The sequence below is a fragment of the Gilbertella persicaria genome, assembly GCF_025201335.1.
Source record: "Gilbertella persicaria strain CBS 190.32 chromosome Unknown B0P05scaffold_26, whole genome shotgun sequence".
Lineage (NCBI taxonomy): Eukaryota > Fungi > Mucoromycota > Mucoromycetes > Mucorales > Choanephoraceae > Gilbertella > Gilbertella persicaria.
The window spans coordinates 230,179-257,337 of NW_026251987.1; the positions used below are offsets into that span (position 1 = coordinate 230,179).

A 27,159-nucleotide genomic window follows, 5' to 3' on the forward strand; every position below is an offset into this window, starting at 1 on the left:
TAGAATGTCAAGTGAATGTGAGATTATAGGATGTGTTCAGCAACTTTACACACGGAATTCCAGTTGCTGCATTTGATGGTCTGTGGCAAGCAGATTATCTCACATATAGCTGACAGAAAAGCACGCACATATACATACACACACGAAAACCTCCTTATAATGATTTCTTCATGCTTTAACAGACTTCAGCCTTCAAGAGCTTTGTGCTACTTTCTGACTTTGTTTCACTCAAGTAGCCTTTGCTGAACTTGTTTTTGTTTTGACTTTTTTTTTTGTTTTTCTTACAAGAAATGATTCTAGAAAGAGCTAAAGCCTTACTGGTCCTTGTGGTGGGGCTACAGACTCAGGCGCTCTTTGCGCTCCCAGTACAAGTAGTAGATCCCAACGATCTCCAACAAGACAAGTATTGGTGGCCTTCACTTGTTAGCACACCACTTGTTAGCCTTCTTGGAGACGCTTGTTATGAAAACTTGTTTGAAGAATTCCATTTCACTGATATTCCTTGTCTGAAATTAGCTATTTCCAAAGCGTTAGGATTGGGTATTGTAGTGGGAGGCGCTATCATAAAAGTACCACAGATCTTCACCATTGTTCGACACAAATCAGCCAAGGGCTTATCATTTGCCTCTTTTCTGCTAGAAACATCTGCTTACATGATTATACTTATGTACAACACACGCTTGCATAATCCATTCAGTACTTTTGGCGAAGTGTTATTCATGACAATACAAAATATTCTCATTTCATTCTTAATTGTATTCTATTCGACAACGACAACATCAAAATCAAAAGTAATGGCAATGTTATCAATGGGATTTGTCATTGGATTCATTTTTCTCAAATTAATACCAAGCTGGCTCATGTCGCTACTATACGCCGTTCAAATTCCAATTGGTCTTGCAAGTAAAATACCACAGATAAAGATGAACTATCTCAATCGATCCACTGGACAATTATCAACATTTACTGTCTTTAGTTATTTCATAGGCACTACCACACGCGCTTTTACAACTTGGACAGAACTTGATGACCCCATTATGCTCGGAGGAAACATCTTGGCTAGCTTCTTGAATAGTATTTTAGTTGTACAATTGATCATTTACAGAGAAGATACCAAGCATTCACCTATACTTGTTTCAGAATCAACAATGTCTAAAGCAGATTGATTTTTTCTATTTTTCATTTTTCCTTTTGTTGGGAGGGAGGGCTAAAATTTTCTTGGTACACTCTCTTTGGGGCCTGTCTCTGTTGAATGGCTTTAGCCTTCTTACGAATACCCTTCTCATAGCTCATCAAAATAAAAGGTCATTGTAAATACTTTTTTCTTGTATTTGCATCAGTTAATATATCATATGAGACGCCCATAATGCTAACTAAGCAAGAACAAGAAAATATGGTACTAGGCTTCCAAACCACGCTTTATTTCTATAGTGTATAATAAGGATGTAATTTTGAAGTCTACATGAAGACCTCTTTCAAAAAAAATCTAGCAGTCACGGTCTATTTAAATTTTTCTTTTTTGGCTTTGTCTTCTTATTTATTCCTTCAAATGCCTGCTCCACTTATATCACTAGCAGAAAGATCTTATATTGAACAAGGTGTTGAGCAAGACTGTCGTGCTGATGGCCGTTCAAGACTTGAATATCGTCATGTTGTTATGGAAAGTGGACTTTTATCACAAGCAAGTGGCAGTGCGCGTTGCCGTTTAGGTGATAGCGATGTTCTTGTAGGTGTCAAGGTAGAAATCGGCGAAGTTGAACAAGCAAAGCCTAATCAAGGACGCGTTGTCTGTAATGTCGAATGGTAGACTATTCTTTTCCTCAAAGCCAATTTAACATGTTTTTAGTTCTCCTAGTGCTTCACAACAATTTGAAGGACGTGGTGCTGATGAAATCAACAACACATTGACACTTGCACTTGACAGACTTTTCAATGGCACACAGAGCGGACTTGATCTTGAAAGTCTATGTATTATTCCTGGTCAACAATGTTGGATTATATATATTGATGCCATGGTAAGGTTAATAAACACGCTACATGTTGAATAATAACAGAATCAAGGTCATGGATGCTGCTGGTAACTTATTAGACTGTATTGTGATGACGACACGCGCTGCTTTATATAATACCCGTATTCCCAAGACAGAAATTGAAGATCTAGGGGATGGCGATTTCGAATTTGAAGTAATGGATGACGTGGAAGATGCTGAACCCATTAAAGGATGGGAAAACTTACCCATCTCAGTCACACTATACAAGATTGCCAACAGATATATTATTGACCCTACTGTTCTGGAAGAGTTATGCTCAGAAGCAACTCTTATTGTAGGTGTTAATAAGGATGGTCTTGTATGTGGTATTCAAAAGGGACAAGTGGGAAGCATTGATCCTAGTTTACTGAACGAAATGATTGGTACAGCAACTGCTTTGGCAAAACCTTTGATAGAACGCATTGATGCAAAGCTTTTACAAGACGAACAAGCAGTGCAGGACAAGAAGAGAAAGGGAGAGCATGTAGAAACACTTGGTTTCTTTGCTGCTGTTATTTAAACTATATACATGTAAATATGATAATAAAAAGAAAAGTTTTCTAAGAGCAAAGTTTTATTGCATCTGAAGTCTAGTTTTTTGGTAAGCAATAAAGCCATGTAACACCACATCCAAAGTGTACCCAACCCATCTTTTCAAACAGTCTAGCACTAGCATCATTGTGTGCTTCTACTGTTGCTACAAAATACAACTTGTCAAGAGCAACTTCTGTTAGATTTTCTTTGAAGAACTCTACATATTTTGTACAAATATTTTGCACAAGAATATCAGCTAAACCTTGACGACGCCAGTTGGGCAAGACTTGAAGAGCACCCACCAACACTATGATGGCATTATGTTACTTGTTCCTTTGTTTTTTTCTTGTTTTTTCACTTACTGTCTCTATGTGTTAAAACCCAACCTGCCAACTGTTCGTCTTTATCGTTGGTCTTGATGGCTGTAGAAATAAAAGCGCATTGTTTTAAATACTCAAGTTCATAATCTACACTAGTAGCAGACTTGATCAAATCTATATCTTCTTGAAGGACTTGGGTAATTTTGAGGTGTGATTTTAACTCAATCTGTTTAGGTGAGTGTGTAGAAGCAGATTTGATATATTTGAAGCAAGGAGCCTGAAATCCAACCTTGTAAACCTGGTGTAACACGGGTGCCCACAAAAGATTGATACCGTGGTAAAGTGTACTTTCCAAATCTGAAAATAAATAAAGACCATCGATACGTGCGATTTTTTTTTTTTTTTTTTTTTTTTTTTACCTGACTTTCTTTGAGCATCATAATTCTTAAGTATTTGCTCGAGTGCTTCACAGCTCTTTTGGTATAGTTCTTCATGTTCGTCGTCAGAGAAGTAACGAGGTAATGCCTTAGTATAGTCGCCTTTACTGCGTGCTAATGCTTGAGCTTCTAAAGTCAAGGATAATTTGTCCAATTGGACTTCGGTACTGACAAAAAGACGAATGCTTTTTTGAGTGTCAAAAATCCATACAACAATGTCAGAGGTATTCAAAGGGTCTGGATGAGAACAATAGATTTTTATAGTACTGATAGGTGTTGTTTTATGTAAACCATCAGAAATAAACAAACCAACCAACTGCGAGGTGGTTGGGGTGAATTGCAACAAGTATTGCTTTAACTCATCTAGTTGCTCCTTAGTGTTCCATGGATAGAGATGAGCTGTCATGGTATCGTAATTAAGAAAAGAAAAAGAAAAAGGACAAGCCATGTTCATCGGCCTTCTTATTTACTGAGAAACAAAGTCAGAATGTCAAAAAAATATTAACTCATCACAGGAAGATCAATCCTCGGTAGATCAAAAATGATCTTCTTACAACTACCAAACCAATGATGCCATTTAATTTATGAAGTCCGAATAACATGTCTTGAGCGAAAAAGAACAGCCCTGTTGATATTCTAGTTGCCGAGCAATATCGCATCAAAAAATGGTTTGTCTGAGCCCTGCTTTAAGTATTTTTACTCTTGATGGCTTATAAGACATGTTAGTTACAAACTTCTGGAAAGTGTCATATGCTATTTAGAGCACCAAAAAACACAAAGTACAAAATAAGGCTTGTTAATAATGTGATGTGGAGTGAATTTTTTTTTGTAGTTGGATTTTATTTACAAAATTGTTGATTAGTCACACATCACAGAGAGGTGGGACGTAGAAAAACAGGAGTAAGGAATGACGAAGTAAAGATCATACAATGATCAGGGTTATTTTAGCAAGGAGGAATTTTTTGTAGCTAAGGCTACCTGGTAAATTGTATCTGAAATGATACAAGAATGTTCAAAAGCAACCTGGTTGAGAATCAGGTTTGAATAGGATTTCCAGACATTCCATTGAGCTATCGCAACGATGGATACAAGCTTGGAGCGGTTTGTAATGGCAGGGGGAAAGGCTTGAAGAGTGAGGATCTTGTGGAGGGAGGAAAGAGTAAAGTACGAGAAGCCTTTATTTGGGATCTAGCTTTGTCTTCATAAGGATGCAGGCATAAATCCCTAGAAGTGAAAGAGCGCCACAATCTTGTGTCAGTTAATTGCTTGGTCAAAGCATCATAGACATAGACAGTAGATGGTGTCACATCTTGTGTAATATATTGCCACAGGAAAGATTGAAGTTTTACTGTTTGTCTGCGAAGAACGTCTATAAAGAGCTGATGGCACAATCCTGGCAATGTCCCATATTCATAGCGAACCTTCAGGCATAACTGGTTACTCTGTTCGCTAAAGAGGAAGAAGAGAGATGCTGGTACTTTTGAATGTCGATGAAGCCAGTGGTTCTGAGGTACCTCTTGAAACATGTTAATCAGTGGAAAGTAAAGCAAGTTGGCTAGAGGCACATTATCAAGTTTGAAGTTGATAACAAAGTGATCAAAGGCAGCATAAATACCATTGACAACTGAAGTGGGATGACAAAGATCATGACGGCGAAGAGTTCTAGAGAAAAAGGGTAGCAATGTATTGTCAGCATCCGGAGACATGATGCCAAAGTGTTCTTCCATAAGCACTCGGAGCTGAGTAGTTAGATTAGACGAACTAAACAGAGTAAAGACCCATCTCATCTGCAGCACCAAGTATTATGTGATAGGGTTGAGAGCTTCTACATCACCTTGATTCTTAGGGAGACATAACTGGTCAAAAGAAACATAAGGAAACTTCTTTTGCCACACGTAAGCATAGATACTCAAACAAAGTTCATTCAGAAATCGCTTGGTAGGCGCAAACAGCCGCAAGCAGTACCAAATTTTGGATAAAATCAAAGTGTTGGCAACGGTAGCTCTTCCTTGAAGCGAGAGGTAACGCTGAGAGTAACCATGAACCCATGTACGCACTTGTTCCAATAACATATCCTGAACACGATTCCGTTGAGAATTTGTGTATGGCATATAAAAGCCAAGGTATCGAAAAGCAGAAGGGGAATGATGGTGGTAGTATGTTTCGATATCGTGACTCAAAATCAAAGATTCCCAAGATTCTGACTTGATTCCACTCAGTGAGAAAGCTTCCGTCTTGTGCTTGTTAAATCTTGCATTTGATACAGCACTATACTTAGTCAAGTGATGTTGGAGACGCATAAAATCAGTGGCATCCTTGACAAACACACAGATATCATCAGCATATGCGATGCACTTGATCTGTTGAGATGTAGTGCTCATTGTCGAGACATAACCTTGATATGTAGGGTCTTGCTGGATTGAAAGAATCAGCGGTTCCAAAGCGATGTTGAACAATAAAGGGGACAAAGGATCGCCCTGCCTTAACCCACGTTGCTGATGTACTGGATCCGTTGACATTGATTGCTATTGAGTTATCAAAGAACAAATTATAGATACTCTGTATAAATAAGGTAGGGAAGCCTAGGGACACAAGAGCTTGTTGAAGATATGTTGGTAATACTCGATCATAGGCTTTCTCCTGGTCGAGAAGCAAACCTACACCTTGATGATGTTCATATCTTGCTTGTTGTAGAACCAAGTGGACGTACATCCCATTTTCGCCAATAAAACGCCCTTGGATGAAGCCCTTTTGAAGCGGATTGATAATTCGATTCATTATAGGAGCTAGACGTTGGGTAATGAGCCTTGTGAAAATTTTACCATCACAGTTGATCAATGAAATTGGTCTCCAATTCTTTAATTCTGACAAATCACCTTTCTTGGGTAGCAAGCGCACTCTGATTTCCTTCCATGACTGAGGGAAAATTCCTTTTGTCATGGCATCATTGTATACCTGGAGTATCAGGGGCTTCAAACAAGGAAAACCAAACAAGAGTTGAAGGTATGTATACCCTAGTCCATCACTACCTAGGCTACTTTGTTTTGGGCTACGCTTTGTCATTCTGACAATATCCTCCCAATCAAATTCCATTTGGAGCAGATTTGCTTCATCCTGATTAACCTTACCTGGAAAGTGAATGTTACCCAAATACTCTTGTATTTGATTCATAGGTACTGCATCAATCGCATATAGGTCTTTATAAAACCGTTATACAATACTCTGCATTGTCGATTTGGTGGTATGTACAATTGTTAATGTTTCGGAATTGCTATCCTTGGAGCCAGACATATATTGTTGGGTTGTTCGACTCTGATGTATTTTTTTCAAGTACCCAGCATTGCACCCACCATTCTCTTGCCAGCGAAGACCAGCTTTTAGAATAGCTATTTCAGCCAGCTCTTGTTTTAGTATCTGTAGCTCATTGTCAATAGGTGGAATTATTAAGCGCTGAACGTCTGGAGGAGGCTTTGTGCGTAATAAACGATTGCGTTTCTTTTCTAAAGCACGAATTCTCTTAGTACGCCAATCAACGTAATCCACTGAATATCCTCTAATGATTGACTTGGATTTGTGTTTTATTTCATCCCATTGTTCTTGGGGCGATATATTCTCATCAAATCCTTGAACCAAATGTTGTATATTCCTCTCTAATGTATTTTGTAGCTTAGGGTGGGAAGCATACACTGGGTTGGCACGCCATAGTCCATGACCAAACTGGGATTGGCCCAAGAGTAAGGACGTATGTAATATGGAATAGTCTGACTATTTCGCTCCTAATCTGGTAATAGATAAATTTGATGCGCATTGATACAAACTTTTACCCAAGTATATATAATCTATGACAGTCATCACTAATTCACTTGAGGCGGTGCGTTGAAAGGTGGGAACTTCGTCAAGACCATTGATGGCCAAAGCATTTTGAAAATTTGCTTGCAAGAGGGCTAACCATTGCGTTGATGTTGAAGACGAATTATGGTGGTGGCTGAGGACTGAGTGATTAAAATCTCCTGAAATAATTAATCTGTTAAAAGAGATAACTGATCGAAAATCATGGAGCATTTGGGTTAGATTGCTAAAGAATGTTCGACGTTCTGCAGCAAGGCCTGCCGGTGCATAGGCATTAAGAACAAAGAAAGGCTCATAGAAATGATGTGAATGTTCAACCATGCATAGTTGAAATCGATCAGATGTAAAGGATGAGGAAGTGTCGATGATAGAGATGTTTTAATCGGTAGAGAAGGAGAGTGTGCCCACCTAACTGGTCCAATGGGACTGTGTGGGTTGAAAGAGAATGTTGAGGCTATCTATAGTTGAAGGAGTGGAAGCATGAATTTCTTGAAAGCATAATATAGAAAAATTCTGCATTTGAAGGTATCGTATATATTCTTTTTGTATTTTATTGGAGTTTGTTTTCACTAAACTATTGACGTTTAGTGAGGCATAGTGGCGCAGGATATTTTTCTTACTCATTGATGCGGACCTATAAAGGATGACCCTCTACCCTCTGATTATCAGAGGCAGAAGAGAGTGCTGTAGATTTCTTTGTGTCCGATTGTTGATTCAAATTTGATTCATTACTTCTTTCTCCCTTCTTCATAACGAGGTGATCTTTTAACTGCTGGCCGAAGCTGTACATCTTAGTATCCTTATGGAGGTCTTCAATCTCCATCCTGTTTATATCCTCGTCTCCACTTTCTATTTCAGATTCATCTTCTTCCATGCTCTCTTTCTCTGAAGGAGCGTAATCACTATCGCTAGTATCGTCATCATTATCTTTGTCGACGTTGATCTCTGTCTGGCCAAAGTTGCTACTTTTGACTTCAATATTGCTTTGCCCTTCAGGCTTGAATGCTTCTTTTCTTGGTTGGGTGGTCTTTCCAAGAGCTGATCTTTCTCTCTTTGAACACTTGCTAGGCGTCATAGACTGTTTCCTAGGACATTCAAACGAGCGGTGTCCTAATTGATGGCACGCATAACATATGATTCTAGCTTTCGACTTCTCACATTCAAATTTTGTGTGTCCAGTTTGGTGGCAATACCTGCACCAAGTGGGCACGTTGTTCCAGGTTGTGTGGAATATTTGGTTTTCGGTTTCGCACCAACGAATGTTATGCTCCAAAGGCTGATACTTGGAGTTGTCTGTTGATTCTGAAGGACCAGAAGGAATACCAATGACGGCATATTCTGCGCCCATAAACCATCCGGTGGTGGTTTCTGTATTGATTCCTACATCACCTTTTCAAATGGAGCTAAACTCTGCTGCACGCCCTCAAGAACTACCCTTTTCGGACGTAAAGGTAATTGGGACAATTTCACAGTAACAAATCGGAGTGTGGCATCTGCTGCCTTGCAAGGGAAAATTCGCAATTTCGACTTTTTAGACAACACTGTTGTGAACATATAGAATCTATATGCATTTGATGATCTGACATTAAATAAGTCTTCATTTACATACTAAAATATATCATAATCAATTTACATCAGAAATAGACATAAAAGAACCTCTTGTACTGAATAAGACAAAGTATCTTTTAATAGATCAAGACTTATAACCGAAATCTATAATTTACGTTATTTAATTTAAAGTAGTCTATGATAATAGAGACAGTCATTTGCATGAACTCTACTACTACTTACTCCGACATCTCTTCATATATAAATACCTATAGAATGAAGAGCTAGAAAATGATATATATATATATTTTTGGATAATAAACCTATACAAGTTCTAATCGACTTCTTTGTTTTTATCTTCTCTCTTACATCACAACAAACACCATGTTCCATAAGATTATTGTCATCATCATCTTTTTCGATATACAATTCCAAGTACTGAGTTGGACCATCTCTCAAGATGGAGCAAGCGTAGATCTTTGGGTGTTGAGCGCTGATTTCCTACATACACTGGAGATCAGTGTATTCTTTCTTAACTGGAGTAATGTCGAGTAAGAAAGCATCCTCATGGAAGAAAGCATCCTAATGGCTATCTGCTCGATAAATTCTCGACTGAAATTCTCGCAAAGGTGAGTCTGCATCTTTGTCAGGTTCAACGATGCCTTGGTGCATGAGTGATACCCGATTTTTAGCTGCTACACTAGCATATGATCTTAATTGTTGGGTGGCTTTTAGGTTTGGAGATTTTTCAATCCTCGTAACCGACTGAAAGTGCTGAGAGTTGGGAAGAGCCATGAATGTAGGGTAAATGTATGAACAATATACAGAATGGTTGTGGTCGGAGATTGAAATAGAAGTAATTCGTCTCTTCATCCAACCCCATCAAGATCAAGCTTTTGTCTAAAACTGGATAAAGACGCGATTTTTTGGCTTTACTGTAATAGTAAAAGCTGTAGATATTTTTTTCTGAGTCTATCAGTTTAAAGAAAGCATTAATTCTACTAGTAAAATGTTGACCAATATGGCAAGAATGCTTACGAGGTTTTCTGTTCTTATCTCATTGTTTTGATAGTACGATTAGCAAGCAAACACATTCACCACAAACCATAAATTTTTACACACATTTTGAGTACTTAAGCTTGTTGATAGCTCCATTTTTTGTCTTGTAGTATCAAAAACAAAATCAAAATTTTATTTGGAAAAAAATAAAATCATCGTATAGATGGAAACTAGTGTATGTGAAGCAAAGTAACTAGCCACATAAAATATCTTCAAGACAATGCTTTTGTGGAAGCATTCAGTTTTTCGTTCATTGCTCCTGAGAGTCAATACTCTTTATATCTTGTCTTGTTCAATGCTACAGATGGCAATACCAATACCACAAGTAAAAGACACCATTTCAAAATATCTTCAATTACTTGACACTTGACACAATTGTTGATACCTAAGAGATGCAAGGGATTATAGCAAAATCCGGAACGCCACCAAGAGTGACCAGACCAACGTACTAAAAAATTCTTTAGACGAAAGAAAGGTGAAAAGTTGTCAAAATGACAATTTTCATGACCAATTACCTTTGGTCGAAATGCATTTTTGACCAAATTTTACATGTCTCATTTTTTGGTCCAAATCAACTCTAAAAGTACCATGGATGTTAGTACACATGGTTTGCAGGTAATTGGAGCATTTATATGTATACGAACAGGCTTTATACTATCCTTATTTAATCAAACGACTATGTGTAGTTGACTGTTCTTTGGCCGAATTGTTAGCTAAAGCAATGTATTAAGAGAATCTTTACATTTTTCTGATAAAGAAGCTTCGTCAGTTCTAAGAGATAAAGTTCGTTCAACTTAATAGTTTTAAAAGACGCTTGATGCATGTCCAGACGGGTATTGACTATTTTCAAAACCATTTTGCTAAGGTGTGAATAATGATACTTGATGCGCGTCTTTGGCTTAAAAAAGTCCAATTAACTTTGATGTTTCACTGTTATACACAAATCATTGACAAAAACAATGACACAAGCTGTTAAGAAAAATAAGGTTTAGTGCCTGATTTTCAAAAGTTTATCTTGAGGATTTTTTCTACAGATTTTTTAGGTAGCTTCAACAACTAATTGTTCATAAGGTAAAATACAGAAAATAACAAAACCTTCTTTGGAGCAATTGCTTCAATACTTTAATATAAAGTAACAATCGAAAAAAAAGGATAGAAGGTCTAAAGTTTAATATATTTCTCAATTTGAAAAAAGTTTTGTCTAACAAAAGGGTATGTAATCACATTAATCGATAATGTGTATTGTCGATGTTCTACTCCTTTTCCTTAAAAAAGGAGTAAGAAAACGTTTAATTGTGATTAAGAAAGCTTGAGACTAAAGTTCTTGAAGTAAGAATATTGGTTTCTGGAAGTTTTCCAACTGTTATCTGAGCCACCAAAGAAGGTATGGAACACTAGTATAAATGAGTTAGTACCTCTCAAATTAAGCTGAATGTCCACTTACTGATACCAACAACACGGCCAGTGCTGTTTATACGGAAAACAAGATTCTTTTCATTAATCACACGTTTACCGTTGATATACAAAGAAAGAGAACCGTTTTTCTTTCCAGGAGTATTCATAGTAAGTGTTTGGCGAACAGTAGTCCATTTTCCAGTAGCGAATTTGAAAGAGCCACGGCCCAAACTGTAGCCATAATCAGGATTACAGATATTGGCCTTGTTATCACACAAGGACAATCTTTGAGCTGATGACGGTAAGTAGGCATAAATTTCACCTTCACCTTTGTGGCGCCACATGATTCTAATTTTCAATGTTTAGTTACTATTACATTCAAAACATTTGGCCTTTCTTGTCATACCTAGTAGTGAAGCATTTAGAGGATTCATCACCACCAGTACATTCACCATGGCCACCAAACAAACCAGGAAGCTTACCACCTATTCATGAGTTAGTTAAATTGAATTGGATTCTGAATTTTTCAATTGTTAATTTACCTCGATTCCAGTCAAATCCTTTATCAAAATAAACACTGTATTGAAGTGTAACAGTCTTGACCTTGTTAGTAATAGTGAGAGGTTCAGCCTTGAATCCAAGACCACCAACGGGACTAGCTTCGGGATTTCTACTGTTCTTGGGATATTTGACACGAAGCACAAGATCTTTTGTCTTTTTAGAGGGATCGGTAACGAGGACATTTTTGTTTTTCTCAGCACCTTGCCAGAACCAAAGCCAACCACTGTGTTCAGGAATTCCCCAAGCAGCATCCCAAACAGTGGGCTTACCAACAGTAGCTTTTTTATATTTATTCCAGTTATGGAATGCCCATGTTTTCTTGTTAGATTTTGCAGCTTCAATTGTTGAAAACAAACAAGCAACAATAGCAATAGTGAACAATACCAAGTGAGTCTTAATCATGCTATGCAATAATTTTGTTGATAACTGTTCAATTGAAATGAATGGGAAGGATTACAAAATGTAATTAAAAATAAGAGATGACTGTATAAAAAAGAGGAAAAAAATTGATTTCTTTTATATACACTTCCTGCTCATGTTGCACACGAGCACATCCTTCAAATACCTTTTTACTTCTTTTGGGTAATAAGCAATAAATCGTTTGTATCACTTCGATTTTTATCTGTGACACAAACACTTAATGAGTTTAATAGAATGTAAATGGTTCATGGTTTTCTGTGCTTGAAAAAAGAAGTAGTCTATATTCACTAGATTCAAGATAAAAAGCAACTTACTGCACTATACCTTTAATAATAATAAGAAATGAACTAGCGTCATTGTTACTAATTAAACGTTTCCGTAATTTTTCAATCAATAATTGAGATTAACTGACATGAAAAAGAAAGCAATCATGCTTTGATTTCAGTCTTATTTCAGATATCCAGGAACATGTCTTTTTCCTTACATTGCTTTTCTAATTAATGATTTTATCTTCATTCATTTCAATAAATGTGTAAACACACACACACACACACACTCAAAGTCAAAATAACACATCAAAAAGGAGGTGAAGTCTATTATTGGCCTTAGTTTTAGAAAGCATTGTATTAGCTTAGTATGTATATACTATTGAATTCTTACAGCCATTTTAGTTAATTGGATTTCTTCCTTTAGATCATGTAATTCTCAAAGAAAACAAGCCATGGTGATCAGATCACTATTTGAAATATCAATTGTTTGTTCAAGAGAAATGGTATAAGCTCTATTGAGAAACTTTTTAACCATACTTGACTCAGAATTGTATTGGATGATAGAGACAATAGAACACTGACACCTTATACGCCTACAAAAAAATTAGAAAGAATCCTGTTTGTTCACAAAGCTTGTTTTCTTATCTTTAATGGCACTAAAAACACTATATAAAGCTATTGACAATCTTATTGTTAAACAACAAAAGCCAAAGGAGCAAATTTTAATCCAGAAGATGAGGCAAGTAATTTAGTGGCAGTAGCCCCTACTCCTTGGCATTTTTTTATTACCAAAAATAGTAGTGCTAAGAGCTCTTTGTTAAAATCAATATGTCCTTTCCATAAAATGCGACCTTTCCTTCAAATCTTTCTAGACTGGCACAGGAATATTGACATAGTCTGCTTTGAGGACAAGTAGCATTGTATTACACTGTTATCAAATAAAGCACTTTAACAAAAAGCACAGAAATGACTGACACTTTTCTTATGCGATTTTTCTGTTTATTGTGAAAACATAGCCCTTTATTTTTGTAGCACATAACAATCTTCAATTTTTGGCATAATAGAAACCACCGAGGTCGATACCATCCCTTTCTCTTCGTTTGATTTCTGACCTAGCCTTGTCTTTCAATTGTCCTTGCCCGCGATTTTTCAAGACAGGGTAAGCTTTGAGAATATCAGACCATTTACGGCTTTTGTACTGAATTAATCCCATTTCAAGAGCATCTATTTCTTCTGGGGTCCAAGGAACAGGTGCTTTTCTTGAGGTATGTTTGAAAGGACTAGCATTAGAATTTATATTGCTGGTTTTTTTAACTGAAGACTGAGTAGACTGCATGATTGCTCTTCTCATTTCCTGCTCATCCTCATCTGTATCCTCGTTCAACTCGTCAAATTCTTCCTCAGGATCGTACATGTCTTCATCGAGTTCCATTAAGTTGTTTGCTGTCCATTTTGCATTTTGGATTTCAGTCTATATAATAAATCATATTATTTAGCAGTTTGGTTTTGAGACTAAGTTACATATCGCATGTCGACATAATCAAACAACATTTGCTTCAAGTCGTTGGGGTCACCAATTCTTTCTGCAAGATTGTCATTGATCCTTTTTAACAGCTGCAATCAAAAGATTATTAGCAACATGTATGAGGTATAGGTCACAAACCAACCGATTCTTGTATCATTAAGCACCCTTTCATAATATTGTCATTGTCTGTATGACCATCCACAAAGAAATATTGACGGGGATTTGAAGGGAAACTGTCTAATATCGCTTCTTTTAAGCTGTAAGGTTTGTCATAAGAACTGCATTCCCTAAGCGTTTGTCCCAACAAAGTCAGGCGAAGCGTACCATAAAACCCTTTCTCGAACGTATCTCTTGTAGTGGCAGAGGACGATACAGACACAAAAAACGCATTAATGCAAGTTTTTAAATCTTCGAGTTTATAAGCTTTATGCGCAAAGGAAGCAAGGTTGATTTTCTCCACAGCTAGCTCAAGATCAAACTTTTCTTTAGAAGAACTAGTGTTTGAGATGACAGACACGGGATCAAGAAACAGGGCATCGCCAAAGTGATTGCTCCTTGTTTCTTTTTATAAAAAATAGAGTAAGCGCTTTATGAGATTTATATAATGTCACGCTACCAATAGCTTGATAAAACAACTTTTCAGTTCTTGGCTCGCTTATGTTGTCTTTTAGGAACTCTTGTAATAATTGTTCAGCGATGGAAGCGCTTTGCTCCAAAGCTATAAATTTATCGTTCATTTCAGAAAGAAAAAAAGCATTTTTTTTGGACGCGTTACATTGAGTCTCGCGTACCTAAATCATGGTTTATTTTACAAATACTATACATTTAAAAAGAGTCCTACACATCAGATCTATTCGCTTTCCCAAACAGCAGCCATACCCATGCCACTACCAATACACATACTAGTGACACCAATACGCTTATTTTGGCGCTTCAGTTCAGGGAACAAGGTAGCCACTTGACGGGCACCTGTACAACCCAAAGGATGACCAATAGCAATAGCACCACCCTTAGGGTTCACCTTTTCTTGTGGAATACCAAGAATCTTGACAGTATAGAGAGCTTGAGAGGCAAAAGCTTCATTAATTTCAAAAATATCGACATCAGAAACCTTAAGGCCTGCACGTTCCAAAGCAACGGGAATAGCATAGGCAGGACCAACGCCCATCACACGGGGAGGAACACCAACAGCACAAGAAGTAATGTATCTACCAAGAATAGGCAAGCCTAACTTTTGAGCAGTCTTGCGCTTCATCAAGAGAACAGCAGCAGCACCATCAGAGATTTGAGAAGCATTACCAGCAGTGGTACTACCAGTGGGGATAAAGGCAGGCTTCAACTTACCAAGACCTTCAACAGTAGAAGAAGCACGAATACCTTCATCTTGGTCCACAACAATTGTCTTGGGCTTACCATCTTTATCAAGCGTAGTCACAGTGAGAGGGACAATTTCTTCCTTGAAAAGACCGGCTTTTTGTGCAGCAGCAGCCTTCTTGTGAGATTCTACAGAGAAGAGATCCTGCTCTTCACGAGTGAGACCATAGTCAGCAGCTACGTTTTCAGATGTGATACTAGAAGTGGATGTAAGTACATTATTTCCTCTCGACATAAATGCATGCTTACCCCATTGGCAATTTACAATCAGCAACAACAGGCACTTGAGATAATTTCTCGGACAAAGGAATATCACGGTTAAAATAATCAGAAGTCATGGATTCAACACCTGCACCAATACCAACTTCAATCAAACCAGCTTGAATAGCAGTGGCAATTTGAACACAAGCTTGAAGACCAGAAGAACATTGGCGGTTCAAAGTGCTAACAGAAGTAGTTTCAGGAAATCCAGCAGCAAGTGAAGCCATACGAGAGGGTGTAGCAAGACCACCTGCAGCACAAACATTACCGACAGTGATATCTTCAACCAAGGCAGGATCAATACCAGTCTTTTCAATCGTAGCCTTGAGAACATGCATTAAAAGCTCTGTAGAATTCAGTGAGCAATGTAAACAGCAAAATGCTATCGAGGCTTACCATCAGCAAGGACGTCTTTGAAGCCACCTTTACGTCCTTTAGCAAGGGCAGTACGAAGAGCAGAAACAACAACAACGTCTTCAGGAGACTTGGCGTTTAAGCGGGTAACTTGAGAGTCAGCTAAGGTAGGTAAAGTGATAGGGAAAGGTAAAGAAGACATATTTAAAGAAAAAGAATCAAAATAAGGGCAAGGTTGAATTTATATGCGTTTTGCAAGTATTTAGCATGACTAAAAAGTTTTTTGATAATTTACCCCGCAAAATAAGAATTTTCCCAGGTGACAAAAAGATATGTTTCTGCTTACTGTTCGTTGAGTGTGTAACTATCAAGCGATACCAAAGAGTCTCTTTTTTTTTACTTATTTATTCGACTTTAGGCTACAGAACCAAGCAACATTTGTTTGTGATATCATTTTCACAAAAGGGGTACATGCAACCAAAGCATATCGAACTTTTTTTAAAGTGGCCAATAATAACAAGAAATAAAAAATAATCTCGACCCTACTGCATGACAAACAATCTTTAGTTCATTCTTCTTTCTTCATACCAAAATGCGACTGTCTAAAAGTAAAATGAACAGGGAGAGACGCAGTAGAAATCTCCGAGAAACCATTTGCTATATTACGGAACGAGATCAAAATATCAGTGTATTCAAACCTGACCCTATCTCTTGGATACCTCACCATCACGTTCATTCCTACAGGAATGACATGAGCTGGCACTTGCTGCGGATCACTCGAAGACTCAATATGGAATGCTGGAGAATGGTTGTTGATTTGCTGTTTGCACAACACTCGCAGTTCTTGTTCTCGCTTGTCTATCAACTCTCGTCTTCTTATTGCGAAAAAGCCTTACCGCTTCTTACAGCCAATCGAATCATGTACTGTCATTTAAAGTCAGTAGCAAACATGTATGAAATCAACATCATGCTTTATAAGCCCAATTATATACCACAATATCTTCGCGTACATGTTCATTATCTTAACCTGATTATGAGCTCGAAAAGAACAATGAAAACAATGCTTGTCTATTCACAACCTATTGAATGCCTTTACAGTCTTGACTTTCACTTTCAGCTCGATTCACTACGAGATTTAAGGTACCTAGAGCAAATTCAAGGTTTTTTTGACCTCAGCCGATGCTTGATTGATTATGCAGACTTCGATAAACCTCTTGACATTCAAGCAAGTATTGACATGTTGAATGTTGAACAGCAAGATAGTATTATACAGTTTAGACATAAATTTAATAGCAACAACTATTCTACATGGCTAAAATATAAAGTATTTGTTGCCTTATGGTGTGAATTGGATGATCCTAGTGAAATACCACAGGCATGGTGGCCAAGGCATGATGAAGAACCCATTTCAATAGATCAGTTTATTTTATTGCTGATCAAAGTGTCTACAACCCATTTAGGTATTGTTATTATTATTTATAATCAAGAGTATTATTGCATTTGCAAAGAAGAATTGAATGACTGTATGGATTTACTGGTCTGTCAAATCAATGATGATGGTCATCTCTTTATACCCGAACTTCGAAAAGAACTCTTTGATGTTGTCTACAAACGAAAGCCTCTTGAACATCTTATTCATGTAAAGAAATTGTTTTTACATTAAATAAATAAAATATACGAGAAGAGAAAGTATATATATACAAGTGATCAAACCCGGCTAGTTTTTTTTCTTTAAGGTATATTTGCCCCTTTTACCGCACTTTCCTTATTTAGCCTTCAATTCCTGAAGCGGTGGTGTAACAATCAGCAGGCAGGAAAGATGACTACAAAGCTTTGGTATGCCACAGAAAGTGTAGGAAAAGAAAGGTCACAATTAGTGCGCCGAACATTTATACGCTTATCATTGCCATAAGAAAAGTTTAAATAAAGCACGAAACATCCCGATTTTTTTATCACTTTTTTTCTCAAGAATAGACATGACTGATACTTGCCGCTTCGAAGAACATCCCTCTTCTAATACTTCTGCTCTTCATGATCATGGAGACGGACATGTACACACTCATGGTGACCATGACTCTCATGGACACGGTCACACGCATGAACAAATGGATCATCCTGGATTATATCAAGAACGTCCTAAGGCTATTTATGATAACCGTGATTGGTCAGAAAGAGCATTCACTGTTGGTATTGGAGGGTAAGAGCAAACTTGTAAGTAAGTTGTTTAATCATGGCCCTATAGTCCTGTTGGTTCAGGAAAGACTGCATTAATGTTGGCTTTATGCCAACGTCTTCGTGATCAATACTCTCTTGCTGCTGTCACGAATGATATCTTTACTAAAGAAGATACCGAATTCTTGATTCGTAATGCTGCTTTGCCTACAGATCGTATTGCTGCTATTGAAACAGGTGGCTGTCCTCATGCTGTAAGTTATCTATTGACGCGTTCCTTCAGTCTCTAATTATTTTCTTATTTGGCAGGCTATTCGGTAATTCGATCAAAGTAGGGAACCAATCAACTAATAACAGTTTATAGTGAAGATGTATCTGCCAACCTCAATGCTTTAGAAACCCTTCATAGCAAGTTTGATACACAATTGTTGTTGATTGAATCTGGAGGTGACAACTTGGCTGCTAACTATAGGTAAGTTAAAGTGCTGTATTAAACGTGTATTGACCTCTTTGTGTAGCCGAGAATTAGGTATTCCGTTATCTTATCACTTTTTTATCTAACCTAATTTCTAGCTGACTATATTATTTATGTCATTGATGTTGCTGGTGGTGATAAAGTACCTAGAAAGGGCGGTATGTTGTAGAGTATGAAGATGATTGGTATTCATCTTCTTTCTGAAAATAGGTCCTGGTATTACTCAAAGCGACTTGTTGATTATTAACAAGACTGATTTAGCACCTATTGTTGGTGCTGATCTTGATGTGATGGCCCGTGATGCTAAAAAGATGAGGTAGAGTAGAAAATCACTATGTAAAACATAACCTTACTGTATAACAGAGGTGATGGCCCTACCGTATTCGCCCAAGTTAAGAATGGTGTTGGTATGGACGAAATTATCTCGCTTATTTTAGGTGAATGGCGTGCAAGTGGTGCTGCCAAGGAGTCTCCTTCTTAAATTATAACAATAAACTATTGTACAGTAATGAAGCATGATCAGCATTGACTTTTTTTTCTCGCTTAATTTTTCAAGCGAACATACATTTGCTCGGAGAAAGATAATCCTGTGAGGAGGGAGGGGTCTTTTTTTTTCCTATACCTTGCAATGAGCACCTTGATCAAGGTATACTTTGATTCTACTAAAGACGAGTTGCTCATTTAGTGTTGATATAGCGTTCACTTACTACAGGAACAGTAAAGAAAACTCGTCGAGTATTTTCAGGCATTCAGCCCACAGGCACACCTCATCTTGGCAACTATTTAGGTGCTTTAGCCAATTGGGCTCGACTCCAGGAAGCCGATCCCGTCACAGGAGAGCTTCCTTTAAATTACTATAGTATTGTTGACCTTCATGCTATCACCATGCCTCAAGATCCAGCCACATTGCGTCAAGCCAAGTTTGATATGGCTGCTACTTTATTAGCTTGTGGTGTAGATCCCAAACGATCTGTTTTATTTGAACAAAGTCGAGTACGAGCACATGCTGAACTTGCATGGATCTTCAACTGTATTACGCCTGTTGGATGGTTAGGACGTATGACTCAATGGAAGTCTAAACTCGAAAAGGCTCCTTCAAGTGGTCATGCACAATCACTCACAGACGAGACATTGACATCAGGCCTCAAGATGGGCTTGTTTGATTATCCTGTATTACAAGCAGCCGATATTTTATTATACAAGGGTACGCATGTACCTGTAGGGGAAGACCAAATGCAGCATTTGGAGCTGGCTAGAGATATCGCTGGACTGTTCAACAAGACATTTACTTATGTTTTCCCTAAACCCAATGTCATTGTGCCTCCCGCTGCTAAGCGTGTCATGTCATTACGTGAACCCACTTCAAAAATGTCAAAATCAGATCCTTCTGACTATTCCCGCTTAAACTTGATTGATTCTCCTCAAGTGATTCAATCAAAGATTGCAAAAGCAACCACAGATAGTATTCGAGGTGTTACTTTTGACCTTGTTGAGCGTCCTGGTGTGTCTAATTTAGTAAACATTTATGCTGCTATGCGTGATATAAATATTGAAGATGCTGTTAAAGAATTTGCAGATATCACAAGCACAAAAGATTTCAAGAACAAAGTATCAGAAGCCATCATAGAGAAATTGCAGCCCATTCAATCTGAATTGGCGCGTCTACAAGCAGATCAAGGCTATGTCAAACAAGTCTTGGACGAGGGTGCTGAAAAAGCCAACAGTGTGGCCAATGAGACAATGGAACAAGTCTATAAAGCTGTTGGTCTAAGATAATAAATAGATTTTTATTATTATGGGTAAAGAATAGCACTCAAACCATAATGATCTATCAAAAAGAAATGAGATATGAGGGTAACTTGTGTATATATATATATATATATATATATATAGCTTACCTGATATTTGAGTAAATGGTAGAGAGAGTGACTTGTTAACAAAGAAAGGTTCTACAGTGACATTGCCCAAAGACATATTTGTATGACCTCGATTGCCAGTCCATAATATTCTATCGATGCTTTGAACAGTCAATAATTGGTTATGGCTTGTTAACGTTGTTTCTGCAGGTACAAGTGTGCCATTCTCAAGTCGGTGATAATCGCCGAATGTAACAGGGTGGTATCCAAATGTTTTATATGCCATGTCTGTCAAGTTGTCTAGGCGCCATGTACTAGCATATTGAATCTGTGTGCGGTTTGAAGGATCTTTGTTAATCAGGTTGAAATCAGTTCCTCTTCCTCTCAAGACATCCATCATCATGGTATAGGGTAAAGAGCTGCTGTAAGATGGTGTATCAATAGGTGAGCCATTATGTACTGCAGCATCAACATTCAAATCGCCCATCAACAAAATAGGATGAGTATCATCTTTAGCTGTATCTGCTATGAACTCATGTACATCAGCAAACTGGCTTAATCTTACTTTGGTATCATCCAAGTTTAATTCGCCCCCGTTATCATAGGATGCTTGAGTATGTGTTGTATAAACATGAATATAGGTAGAATTCAATTCAATCAATGCATGAAGAGCACCTTTATATGAAAGCCTATCAGTAATGATGAGCACAATGCAGTTTGATGTCTGCAAACATACCAGTCTGAATGAACGCCTCGAGAAAATTCAATTCTATTAGATTTCTTGATAGGAAATCTTGATAAAATCAATAGTCCACCATCGCCTGCGAGTTCCCAAGGATAATGTCTAGGAGAAGAGACATGATAGTAAAACCCTTGATCAAAGGCAGCAGCAAGTAAATGATCAATACGTCGATTAGCAAATGCAAATGCTTCTTGAATGGTGACGATGTCATACGAGGGCAGGATATGCTGAATAATGTATTCTAGACGATCATTCTTGTAATCACTCTTGTTGTTCTTAATGCCTGGTGGTCTCATAAAGATATTTAATGTCAGTAAACGAATGGACGTTGCAGCAGATAAAAGTTGAGAGGTTTCAGGTATCGAAGGCAGTGAAACAGGCGAAAAATAAATAGCGGAAAAAATGACAAACGCAATAATGGGTAAAAGTGTAGCCAAAAGACATGCCACAAGACATGTCTTTTTTCGGTAATATCTTGCCCCGGAGCAACATTGAGTAAACCTGCGATGTTTTTCTGAAACAATAGGAGGAGATACCAGTTCTTCCTCTTCTAGGTCACCTTCCTCATCCTGTACAAGAAATTCAGTTGAAGAATTCCTTGAAGATTGGACTAAAAGAGGTGCCAATTCTTGTTGATTATGTCGTCGATCTCGAGCATGCTGCGGTTGTATGAAAGCAATATTTTCATAATGATCATTTTCTGTATTTTCTTCAGCTTTGTCTTTAAGAAGCGAATCCATTGCAATGAGAAAGAGAGAAAAAGAGAAAGAGAAGCATGCTAAAATGTTTATTGCCATGTATTATTCAGAAAGTTTAGGCTCCGTGTCAAAATATATGCAATCCGGAAGTATCTGTTTATCCGTTAGTTGTCTTCATCTAACCATGACAATAATTCAGGTGTGTAATACGTCAGGATAAGGGTAGCGCCTGCTCGTAAAAAGCCGGTCATTGTTTCCATCACAGCCGTCTTGAGATCAAATACACCAGCCTTTGCAGCATGATAAAGCATGGCATACTCACCAGAGACTTGGTATACAGAAATAGAATGATCACTTGCAATTTCAGAAGCTTCTCTAACGATATCAAGGTAAGGCGTACCAGGCTTAACCATAATACCATCTGCACCTTCTTCGATGTCACGCTTGATAGCACGACGAGCCAAACGACGAGCATTGGCAGGCAGCTGATAACAGCGTCGGTCTCCGAATGAGGGAGCAGAATTAGCGGCATCACGGAAGGGTCCATACCAAGTACCAGCGAATTTGGCCGAGTAAGAGATCAGCATGGTTTTATGTGCAAGACCAGCTTCCATCAAACCTTCTTTAATAGCACGAATACGGCCATCCATCATATCAGATGGTGCAACACATTGAGCACCAGCTTTAGCATAATTGACAGCCACTTCAGCAAGACGCTTGATTGACAAGTCATTGTCTAGACTGCCGTCTTCCCGTAAATAACCACAGTGACCATGAGAAGTATATTCACATAAACAAACATCGCAGGCAACAAACAAATCAGGAAAATTTTTGCGTAATAATTTAACGGCTAAGATAGTAGGTCCTTCAGGGTCGTCTGCACGAGAACCCACGGGGTCCTTGACACCTTCTTTCAAGGGAACACCGAAAATAATGACAGATTTGAGACCCTTCTTTACTAAGGGTTCAACAAAACCATGAAGCTTGTTAATACCGATACGGTATTGTCCAGGTAAAGAGTCAATAGATTCAAGTGCTTCTGGATCATCGGTTATGAACATGGGGTACATGAGCATGTCTTTTGTTAATGCTCGTTCTGCCTGCCATGAGCGTGACAAAGGGTAGTGGTAGCCACCGTGAAGTATAGATTTATAACTGGCCATAGGTATTACAAGACTAAAGAGTGAGAAAGAAAAAGAGATTTGAAACTCGAATTTTGATGAGTTCAAGGCTTTGTTTCTTTGTGTGACGCTTTCTTTTCTGTTCTCAACCTTTTACTGGTTTTTCTTTTTTTTTTACGCATAAAGCATAAGCATGTTTGTCAGCATGAAACGAATCAAGAACAATGGGTTTATGGTAATTATAAGTTATTTTCTTATTCTATTGTGTAGATAGAAAAAGCCATGTATATGTTACTCAAGTGTGCTTTAGTTGAAAAAAAAAAGACATGTTTATCGGAACACATTGCAGACAATTATTATGCACCAGAATCCCTCGCCTTTATTGCTGGTTACGAGACAAGATATACTTTGCTACAAAACAAACCATAAAGCTTTGTATTATCCATTAGACCGATACACTTCAAACAAACAAAACGCGTTGCTTTTCACGAAGACTATTACGCTGACGACCATACAAGCAAATTCACTGTAAAGTCTTTGAATTTTTCTTTAGATAATCAATAGCATAGACCATAGTTGACTAAGGAAGAACTGAATTTGATTCTTCATAGTACTTCAAGAATTTTTTTTCAGAAGCATAAAGATGAAATTTGTAAATAACTGCATTATACATTGAATATGATGAAAAACGCAACAAAACTACTTGTGGAGTTATGAGTAAAAGCAAAATAGTTCCTGAAGGTTCTTTTTTTTTTCTATTGCATTGTGATATTTCAATGATGTAATTATTAAGCATTTTTTTTCATTTTGACTGTTTGAATAGAATCCACTAATGTTTCTTGGTATATAAATCAAAGGTGGCCTCTTTTGGAAAAATGGTTATCTCAGGTTTTATAAGCGTTAATGATCATTATCTAAATCAAATTCTAATACTATCTATTTGATGAGAAAAGTGGATCTATGCATTATATTGCATTTCTTGAAGCAGAGTCTAAATGTTTCATAGCTTAGGACAACATTCTACAACAACAATAAACAATAGATATGTCGAAAATAACTATTTTATTTATTGCATTTTGCTGTAGCACGAAGCTACAGAAAACGATTTTCAGCAAGGGAAATGGAATCAAGTTCATCTGAACTGTATCTGTTATATTCCTTTTACGCCCTGCATGATTTATGTCAACTCAGCCTCCAATAAGAGTATTTTAATCCTATCTTTAGTAATACCCAATAAGTAACAAGCTAAGGTTACTACAAGTACCTACATCTGACCGAAACTGTACCCAAGATTCAATGAATGCATGTCTTTAATGTCACTTTGTGTTCATGGCAGACCAGGATTGTGGATTTTCTGATACGATTCAATCCCAGTAAAGAAGGTAATCATCACCGTGTCGTAAAAATAATGGACTTTTAATTTCATCATTTCCATTCTAAACATTAAATACTTGTTTTGTACTCTTCTCCTTTCTTATTCTTTTCTTTCTTTCTTTTCTTTTTCACTCGTTCAAAAGGATGGCCGAAATAGACCAAAAACGTATTGTTCGTGTCGTCTTTATGGCACTTGCAATTGACTTGTTCGCTTTTACGCTTATTCTACCTTTATTTCCAAGACTGTTAAATTATTATCAGACTGAAGCAGTTGGCAAACAGGTAAAATAATACTAAAAAAAAAGTAAGACTCTATAGGCTAAAACACAGCAGGATACTTTGCTCGGTTATGCTCTCCAAGTCTTGGAAAAATTCAAATATTTGATCGTGACAAACAAACACGCTTCGGTAAAACCAGGTGCTGTGGATAAGTGGGATACTGTCTTATTAGGCGGTTTGATTGGATCACTATTTTCCCTGCTACAGTTTGTCGTCTCGCCCATTATTGGACGTTTAAGTGATCGATTGGGTCGTAGAAGGGTCTTGTTATATACTATGGTAAGCATGAACATAGTATACTATTAGCATAATAGACTTAATTTTTTCCGCAAAGATTGGTAATATTTTGTCTACCTTGGTTTGGTTGTTTGCTAGAAATTTCAATTTGTTCTTGATTGCACGCATCATTGCTGGTCTAAGCGAAGGTAATGTTCAGCTCAGTATTTCAATCATTTCAGATGTTACATCACCTGAAAAGAGAAGCAAGAGTTTAGCCTTGGTTGGTATTGCATTTGCCATTGCCTTCACGATTGGTCCTGCTATTGGCGCCTGGTTCGCTTCTATTGACTTGAGCGTATTGTGTCCTTCCCTTGTTCAATTCGGTATCTATCCTTACTCTATGGCTGCTTTTGTAGGCTTAGTTTTGTTGTTAATCGAAACTGCTTATTTATATGCCGCATTACCAGAGACAATCCATTTCCGTCAGCAAGTGGAACCAGCACAAGTTCAAATGCCCAAGGAACCCATTACATTAGAGGCTATCCACCGTCGCCTTTTGGACTTGACCTATCTGAAGCGTATCATGTGTATCTTTTCTTTCTTTTTCTCCGGAATGGAATTCACGTTGGTCTTTTTGACATTTGATGTGTTGGACTATAGCCATATGCAACAAGGTAAACTTCTCTGTTATATGGGTATTGTTTCTGCTCTGATTCAAGGCGGCTATGTTCGTCGTCGTGTCCAAGCTGTTGGTGAAAAGATGATTGTTGTTCAAGGCATGGTTGCCTGTGTTTTGGGTCTTTATTGTTTGGCACATACTGTCAAGGCTGCTGAACCTGTCTATTGGTTGTATGCAGGTGTGAGTTTATTGGCATTTACCTCGGGCACAGTGGTCAATTGTTTGACAAGTTTGGCTAGTCTGCAATGCCATGAAGAACAGGTCAAAAACACGGATGATCCGTTGACAAAGGGACGTGCTATGGGTGAATTCCGTAGCTATGGTCAATTGGGTAGAGCATTTGGCCCCATTGCTACCTGTGGATTCTATTGGATCTTTGGTCCCGGTGCTTGTTATGCTTTAGGCTCTTTAGCTATGGTTGGATGTACTTGGACTGCCGTCTTGACAGCTCCTTCAAATAAGAAAGTAAAGAAGGTTCAAAAGGCTGAATAGGCATAATTATCTTTTATGTAAATATACTTTATTAAATATTAAAGAAGAAAAAGATAAATTATCATTAATGCGTAAGATTATTATTGAAACTACACAGAAAAAAATAAGTAAAACAAGATACGCCATGTACATATATATATATATATATATATACTTACGTAATTGCTGGGGACAATACCAGTGGTACCATCTTGCTTACGAGCTTGCCACCAGTTACCTCGCTTATCCAAGATTTCAAGGGTTTCGTGCTTGGAGAAGGAAAGTTCGTTTGGATCTTCAGGACTTGCTTGATCTAATAAATATACGTCAGTATATGTTGCACATGATCAATTATCCTACAATCATGCAAAGCAGTGGCTTGCTCAAAGTCAGCATCAGCAGAAGAGGCATCACCGATGCTTTCTTCATCAGTAACACCACGGCGAGGCAATTCCTTGTTGTGGTAATGCTTATTGTGATGATGATGGCGAGAACCAGTGTGTGTGTTAGGGCGAACAGCATTACTAAAGCGATGACCGAAGTTAGCAGCACCAGAGCCAGCAGCACCCCAGCTACCACTACTGAAGCGAGTACCGCCACCTGGGGCAGACAATTCAAGTGCCCAAATGAACTAGACAAGGGTTCAATGTCTCGGATAATTTTTTTCTTTGCATAAAAATGAATTTGCTTACCTGAACAATAATCAAAATGACAGCACCAGCAGCAGCAGCTCTAGCACCACCTTCAGCATTGGAGTCCAAGCACCATTGACAGAGCCAGGTCAAGTAAACAAGACTGACGGCCATGAAAAGATAGACCTAAATAAACAGTCAGTTGCTTGTACACATTGACATCTATGTCGTACCATATTGTGATAGGGTCCAAACTTGTTGATCCCTAGCAAGATGATTATACCAACCACAAGTACAAGTTCAAAAATGATGATCCACCAAACAACACCATGGAATGCGGCAACACAAGCACCAATAAACAAGATGAGCCAAGCAACCTACAACAAAGCATAAGTTACAATTCAAATATTTGCACAATCCTTACAGCTGCTAAAGCAGAAGTGACAGCAATCAATGGACTAGTTAAAGAATGATTATAATCTTCCATGTTAAAAATAAAAGACAA

At 37.8% G+C, this 27,159-nt stretch overlaps 13 protein-coding genes across 13 annotated transcripts; 6 read left to right on the forward strand and 7 right to left on the reverse strand.

Moving 5' to 3' along the window:
• Positions 1 to 207: 207 nt before the first annotated feature.
• On the forward strand, positions 208 to 1,346 carry B0P05DRAFT_546792 (uncharacterized protein). The gene has a single exon (XM_051578806.1). It carries the CDS (start codon positions 291 to 293, stop codon positions 1,164 to 1,166), a length of 876 nt encoding a protein of 291 aa, XP_051433697.1. The 5' UTR covers positions 208 to 290; the 3' UTR covers positions 1,167 to 1,346.
• A 121-nt stretch (positions 1,347 to 1,467) lies between these two features.
• On the forward strand, positions 1,468 to 2,610 carry B0P05DRAFT_546796 (ribosomal protein S5 domain 2-type protein). Its single transcript, XM_051578807.1, has 3 exons — positions 1,468 to 1,803; positions 1,847 to 2,015; positions 2,062 to 2,610. The coding sequence occupies exons 1-3, from the start codon at positions 1,550 to 1,552 to the stop codon at positions 2,548 to 2,550; spliced, it is 912 nt and encodes a 303-aa protein (XP_051433698.1). The 5' UTR covers positions 1,468 to 1,549; the 3' UTR covers positions 2,551 to 2,610.
• A 9-nt stretch (positions 2,611 to 2,619) lies between these two features.
• Positions 2,620 to 3,732, reverse strand: B0P05DRAFT_546800 (uncharacterized protein; the record flags this gene model as incomplete). Its single annotated transcript, XM_051578808.1, has 3 exons — positions 3,304 to 3,732; positions 2,927 to 3,241; positions 2,620 to 2,871 (listed from the first exon to the last, which is right to left on the reverse strand). Exons 1-3 carry the CDS (start codon positions 3,725 to 3,727, stop codon positions 2,621 to 2,623), a joined length of 990 nt encoding a protein of 329 aa, XP_051433699.1. The 5' UTR covers positions 3,728 to 3,732.
• Positions 3,733 to 10,903: 7,171 nt separating this feature from the next.
• B0P05DRAFT_546820 (uncharacterized protein) lies at positions 10,904 to 12,300 on the reverse strand. Its single transcript, XM_051578809.1, has 4 exons — positions 11,715 to 12,300; positions 11,579 to 11,657; positions 11,222 to 11,520; positions 10,904 to 11,171 (listed from the first exon to the last, which is right to left on the reverse strand). Exons 1-4 carry the CDS (start codon positions 12,133 to 12,135, stop codon positions 11,077 to 11,079), a joined length of 894 nt encoding a protein of 297 aa, XP_051433700.1. The 5' UTR covers positions 12,136 to 12,300; the 3' UTR covers positions 10,904 to 11,076.
• A 1,082-nt stretch (positions 12,301 to 13,382) lies between these two features.
• B0P05DRAFT_546822 (uncharacterized protein) lies at positions 13,383 to 14,716 on the reverse strand. The gene is made up of 4 exons (XM_051578810.1): positions 14,564 to 14,716; positions 14,090 to 14,508; positions 13,944 to 14,036; positions 13,383 to 13,893 (listed from the first exon to the last, which is right to left on the reverse strand). Exons 1-4 carry the CDS (start codon positions 14,682 to 14,684, stop codon positions 13,468 to 13,470), a joined length of 1,059 nt encoding a protein of 352 aa, XP_051433701.1. The 5' UTR covers positions 14,685 to 14,716; the 3' UTR covers positions 13,383 to 13,467.
• On the reverse strand, positions 14,717 to 16,377 carry B0P05DRAFT_546827 (Thiolase, N-terminal domain-containing protein). The gene is made up of 4 exons (XM_051578811.1): positions 16,283 to 16,377; positions 15,979 to 16,207; positions 15,571 to 15,928; positions 14,717 to 15,518 (listed from the first exon to the last, which is right to left on the reverse strand). The coding sequence occupies exons 2-4, from the start codon at positions 16,136 to 16,138 to the stop codon at positions 14,798 to 14,800; spliced, it is 1,239 nt and encodes a 412-aa protein (XP_051433702.1). The 5' UTR covers positions 16,139 to 16,207; positions 16,283 to 16,377; the 3' UTR covers positions 14,717 to 14,797.
• A 151-nt stretch (positions 16,378 to 16,528) lies between these two features.
• On the forward strand, positions 16,529 to 17,599 carry B0P05DRAFT_572613 (uncharacterized protein; the record flags this gene model as incomplete). The annotated part of the gene is made up of 1 exon (XM_051581450.1): positions 16,529 to 17,599. One exon carries the CDS (start codon positions 16,529 to 16,531, stop codon positions 17,597 to 17,599), a length of 1,071 nt encoding a protein of 356 aa, XP_051433703.1.
• A 294-nt stretch (positions 17,600 to 17,893) lies between these two features.
• On the forward strand, positions 17,894 to 19,185 carry B0P05DRAFT_546844 (urease accessory protein UreG). Its single transcript, XM_051578812.1, has 8 exons — positions 17,894 to 18,133; positions 18,179 to 18,362; positions 18,418 to 18,425; positions 18,473 to 18,580; positions 18,627 to 18,637; positions 18,682 to 18,741; positions 18,794 to 18,899; positions 18,947 to 19,185. Exons 1-8 carry the CDS (start codon positions 17,913 to 17,915, stop codon positions 19,062 to 19,064), a joined length of 816 nt encoding a protein of 271 aa, XP_051433704.1. The 5' UTR covers positions 17,894 to 17,912; the 3' UTR covers positions 19,065 to 19,185.
• Position 19,186: 1 nt separating this feature from the next.
• Positions 19,187 to 20,380, forward strand: B0P05DRAFT_638491 (tryptophanyl-tRNA synthetase). Its single transcript, XM_051583687.1, has 2 exons — positions 19,187 to 19,229; positions 19,280 to 20,380. The coding sequence occupies exons 1-2, from the start codon at positions 19,212 to 19,214 to the stop codon at positions 20,357 to 20,359; spliced, it is 1,098 nt and encodes a 365-aa protein (XP_051433705.1). The 5' UTR covers positions 19,187 to 19,211; the 3' UTR covers positions 20,360 to 20,380.
• Positions 20,351 to 21,921, reverse strand: B0P05DRAFT_472505 (Endonuclease/exonuclease/phosphatase; the record flags this gene model as incomplete). The annotated part of the gene is made up of 3 exons (XM_051574684.1): positions 20,351 to 20,767; positions 20,831 to 21,128; positions 21,176 to 21,921. The coding sequence occupies 3 exons, from the start codon at positions 21,919 to 21,921 to the stop codon at positions 20,351 to 20,353; spliced, it is 1,461 nt and encodes a 486-aa protein (XP_051433706.1).
• Positions 21,922 to 22,043: 122 nt separating this feature from the next.
• On the reverse strand, positions 22,044 to 23,042 carry B0P05DRAFT_579977 (delta-aminolevulinic acid dehydratase; the record flags this gene model as incomplete). The annotated part of the gene is made up of 1 exon (XM_051581979.1): positions 22,044 to 23,042. One exon carries the CDS (start codon positions 23,040 to 23,042, stop codon positions 22,044 to 22,046), a length of 999 nt encoding a protein of 332 aa, XP_051433707.1.
• Positions 23,043 to 24,929: 1,887 nt separating this feature from the next.
• Positions 24,930 to 26,043, forward strand: B0P05DRAFT_579978 (major facilitator superfamily domain-containing protein; the record flags this gene model as incomplete). The annotated part of the gene is made up of 3 exons (XM_051581980.1): positions 24,930 to 24,932; positions 24,988 to 25,975; positions 26,000 to 26,043. 3 exons carry the CDS (start codon positions 24,930 to 24,932, stop codon positions 26,041 to 26,043), a joined length of 1,035 nt encoding a protein of 344 aa, XP_051433708.1.
• Positions 26,044 to 26,048: 5 nt separating this feature from the next.
• Positions 26,049 to 27,153, reverse strand: B0P05DRAFT_546854 (uncharacterized protein). The gene is made up of 5 exons (XM_051578813.1): positions 26,888 to 27,153; positions 26,715 to 26,840; positions 26,383 to 26,653; positions 26,202 to 26,335; positions 26,049 to 26,132 (listed from the first exon to the last, which is right to left on the reverse strand). Exons 1-5 carry the CDS (start codon positions 26,888 to 26,890, stop codon positions 26,124 to 26,126), a joined length of 543 nt encoding a protein of 180 aa, XP_051433709.1. The 5' UTR covers positions 26,891 to 27,153; the 3' UTR covers positions 26,049 to 26,123.
• Between the last annotated feature and the right edge of the window lie 6 nt (positions 27,154 to 27,159).